A 4,664-nucleotide genomic window follows, 5' to 3' on the forward strand; every position below is an offset into this window, starting at 1 on the left:
CACTATCCACCTTATCCATTTACATTTCAAGAAGATGTCGATGCATTGACTAAGAAGTTGGATGACATGACACAGAGAGTAGCAGGCTTTGCTGATAATAGCAAAAGCGGATCCTATATGAAGCTACAGACAAAGTTGAATCATGTCTTGGATAGACTAGACCGAATGATTTGTACTACACCGGAAGAGTTTAGTATACGAGCACTACTAGTTGGACAAGCATTCAACTTGATTATCGAACTTAAGGATAAATCTACTAAAGCTGATTGTCAAGCCGCACCTGTACCTTTAAGCCTTTGCGTTTTACAGGATAATCAACAACCGCCGCCTGTTCAGTACAATGCACCAGGACCCAGCACTTCTTTTACAGCTTCTATACCGCCAGCTGTACCTATATCTAGTAGTACACCGTCTGTACCGAATATTTTCTCGAATGCCAAGCTTATACTACCTCATAAATGGAATCTAAAATTCAGTGGAGATGGTAAAGGGATGTCCGTGACTGCATTCTTCGAGAGATGTGAAGAATTGAGCAGAGCCCGAAATGTGACCCCAGAGATATTACTTGAGTCTGGAATTGATCTGTTTGAAGGGAGAGCTTATGAGTTTTATCAAGATTGTAGGACAGAAGTTCAGACTTGGAGTGAACTTGTAACTAGATTTAAAGACGAGTATCAACCAGTCCGATACAAGGAAAAGCTTATGGAGGAGATTAAACGTAGAACACAGGGCCCAGACGAAACTATTGGAACATATATGGCCATTATGAATAGATATTTTCATAGACTGCAATACCCGATCACTGAAGATGCCAAGCTAACCATACTTCTCCGTAACATTGCTCCTGTATATCGAAACCAACTTGGTGCTTTCGAGATATCCAGTCTAGCTCAGTTGAAGACACTCTGTAGAAGGATAGAACACCGTATCCAGACCGAAGATTATGCTCCTCCACTTAGGAAAAATCAATCATTAGAACCAGATTTGGCTTATGTTGATATAAGTCAAGATATCGATGAATTACACGTATCTCCGCCGCAAACCAGTCAGTCAAGTAACATTCACTGTAGTAACCAGAGAGAAGTTATATGTAACCGCTGCAAGAAGCCAGGACACAGAGCAATTGGTTGTGCAGAACCAGCAAAACTGATTTGCTATGGTTGTAAGAGAGAGGGCCACATGAAAAGAGACTGCAGGTTCTCGGGAAACGCAAACAGGCGCTCCTAGGTCTTCGGACTAGAAGTAGCCGTGAAAGACCATCCGAAGATTTTGTACATATTTTAGATTTCGTTTTAAGCCATGCTCGTAATGATGAGAGACCGTATTTAGAAGTAGATATTTTAGGACTTAAGATTTTAGGATTATTAGACTCCGGAGCTTCACGTACATTTGTTGGACAACCAGGATGGAAGATTTTCCAGAAGTTTGGAATACAGTTGGATCCATCCCTTAAGACTTCCTGTACAGTAGCGAATGGTCAGAGAGTGAATAGTATAGGAGCTATTCAAGTACCTATGCGAGTGAGAGACAGGGTTAAGATGATAGATGTCGTAGTTGTGCCTGAGTTGCCCCATGTGTTGATATTAGGGTCTGATTTTTGGATCAAGATGGGAATAGTACCGGACCTACGACAGAATGAATGGCATTTTATGGATAACCCTGATGAGATTAACTGCATAGAGGAACGAGACACAGTTTTAACACCGACCGAAGAAGTCCAGTTGAATAACTTACTGATCGAGTACAAGGATTTAATGGGAGATGGTCTTGGTTGCACCAACGCTGTAGAGCACAAAATAGTTTCGACCGCACCACCGATACGACAGAGATACTACCGAGTTTCACCAGTCATTCAACAGTACATTGACAAGGAAATTGACGAGATGTTGAGACAAGACATTATCGAACCTAGTCAAAGTCCTTGGGCGTGACCTGTAGTCTTGGTGAAGAAGAAGAATACAGAAAAGTACAGATTCTGTGTAGACTACAGAAAATTGAATTCCGTGACAGAAAGAGACAGCTATCCATTACCGCTGGTCTCAGAGACTTTGGACAAATTGAGCAACGCCAAGTACTTGTCTAGCCTTGACATCAAGAGTGCTTATTGGCAGGTTCCGATTGAAGAAACATCTCGTCCTTTAACTGCTTTTATATGCCGCAGAGGATTATTCCAGTTTAAGAGGATGCCATTTGGACTTCACAATGCACCAGCGACATGGCAGAGATTGATTGACAACGTTTTGGGAGCCGATCTTGAACCACACGTGTTCGTATATCTGGACGATGTTGTCATTGTGAGTGAGACATTTGAGGAACACATGGTTATAGTGAGAGAAGTGTTCAGACGCCTGAATGAGGCTAATATAACCGTGAGTTGGGAGAAATGTCAGTTTTGCTGTCCAGATATGAAGTATTTGGGATATGTAGTGGATCAGCGTGGTTTAAGAGTCGATCCGGATAAGGTCAAAGCCATGTTGGAGTTGCCACGACCGAAGAGTGCAACCGAAGTACGCCGAGTGGTAGGATTATTTTCATGGTATTGAAGATTTGTGCCTGAGTTTTCATCTATTGTAGCACCTATCACAGCACTAACGAAGAAGAATCAGAAGTTCGTGTGGACAGATGAGTGCGAGAAGTCTTTTATGAAGATAAAAGAACTGTTAGTAGCTGCACCGATTTTGAGCTGTCCTGATTATACCAAGGAATTTGTTCTGCAAACAGATGCATCTGGGTATGGTATTGCCGCCGTACTCACACAGCCGTCACCTGAAGGAGAGAAAGTAATCTGTTACCTGAGCCGATCACTGACAAAGCAAGAGAGAGTATACTCCACGACTGAGAAGGAATGTTTGGCATTGGTATACGCTATAGAGAAGTTACGACCATACTTGGAAGCTGTACCACTCACTGTGATAACCGATCATTTTAGCTTGAAATGGCTACACACTCTTAAAGAACCGAGTGGTAGGTTAGCACGGTGGGCAGTAAAGCTACAGCAGTATGACTTCAAGGTCATACATCGTAGTTGAAAAGACCTGGTCGTGCCAAATATGCTTTCTAGAGCAGTACCGGTGATTGACGCCATAGAACCATCCAGAGACGATTCAACCCGTCCAAACGTCAAAGATAAATGGTACAATAAGATGGTAGCAAATGTGTGTCAAGAACCTTTGAAGTTTGTCAAGTGGAGATATACTGATGGGAAGTTATTTAAGTATGTCAAGCAAGACTATCCGACTTTGTCAGGGGATACTTGGAAAGAAGTCGTGCCGAAGGAAAACAGATTACAGATAATCCGAGATGCTCACGATCCACCGATTTCTGGACATATGGGTGTATACAAGACGTACAATAGACTTTGCGAGAAGTATTACTGGCCGAAGATGCGTCAAGATGTTGGATCTTACGTAAAGTCGTGCTTGAAGTGTGGAGCACATAAAGATGATCCTCGAGGCCCAAGTGATCAGATGGTATCACACTCGAAACCTAGCCGTCCGTGGGAGATGATTTCAACTGATCTGGTAGGACCATTACCGAGATCATACAAGGGTAATACCTTCATTCTTGTTGTAACAGATTACCTCAGCAAGTTTTCACTTATTTTTCCACTTCGTCGAGCGTCAACGCAGCTTATTATTAACAGGATTGAGGAACAAGTTTTCTTAGTGTTTGGTGTTCCACGAGTACTATTGTGTGACAATGGTCCTCAGTATCGTAGTAAGGAATTCAGAAAGTTTACAGACCAGTACCAGTGCCGAATTAAGTTCAACGCAAATTACCACCCTAGAGCGAATCCGACCGAACGACAGAACAAAACATTGAAGACTATGCTTTCCATCTACACGCATGAAAATCATCGTCGTTGGGATCAAAACATCAATCGTACCAGTCAAATTTTTTCGCATAACAGTCAAATTTCCTCGCAACGACCTCTGTGTGCTAGCTCATAAAATATCGCAAATAGCTATTATTTTTGCATCATGTTTACTATAATTTTATTGTTAAATATTATTTTATTTAAATTTTACAATTATGCAACCCGATATACACCGCGCTATAGAGCCACAGAATATTATCACTGGATGCCGCCCAGCATTAGAATGTTTGTCCATCTCTAAATCTTTGGTCATCACTTGTCCCTTGTCACTGTCAGATCAAATCAGATGTTTTGGATTTATTTATCCTTTGTTTTGGTTATTGAAATTTTATAATTATCAGATAAAATTTCGTAGTTAAATTGGTTATTTTTGATGTGGATCGCAGTGTGCAATTCGTTCATTTAATGGTGGGAATTTGTGAATAAGTTCGTTCATTGACCGGATATGAAATCTGACAATGAAAAATATTCTAGAACGTCGTTTTTTATTTATGCCTTTTTGTGAGTTGGACTAGTCGAGATATATAGTTCTTTATCTATATCCTGGAGGGAGATTTCCGGTTGAAATCTGATTTTGTGAAGGAAATCGAATCCTTGCATGACTTCTTGTGTATCCACCGACTGAAGAGTGTCGTCGTGAAGAACTGGCTGCCGTTTCGTGAAGCATTTCCTGTTGGTAGTTAACAGGTCTTCCCAGAGAAGGATTAAGGCTTCCGAAACACATTTGTTTAGAGACGTGGTTGGATTTTGTTGATTTGTATGGACCACCGACCAATCACCGTAAGGG

General features: G+C 41.4%; 1 protein-coding gene across 1 annotated transcript; it reads left to right on the forward strand.

The window, feature by feature from the left end:
* Positions 1–655: 655 nt before the first annotated feature.
* Positions 656–1,263, forward strand: LOC115879623. The gene has a single exon (XM_030896520.1). The coding sequence runs from the start codon at positions 703–705 to the stop codon at positions 1,225–1,227; it is 525 nt and encodes a 174-aa protein (XP_030752380.1). The 5' UTR covers positions 656–702; the 3' UTR covers positions 1,228–1,263.
* Positions 1,264–4,664: the final 3,401 nt, after the last annotated feature.

Source organism: Sitophilus oryzae, unplaced genomic scaffold, assembly GCF_002938485.1.
Source record: "Sitophilus oryzae breed Bouriz unplaced genomic scaffold, Soryzae_2.0 scaffold_1582_pilon_pilon, whole genome shotgun sequence".
Classification (NCBI taxonomy): Eukaryota; Metazoa; Arthropoda; class Insecta; order Coleoptera; family Curculionidae; genus Sitophilus; species Sitophilus oryzae.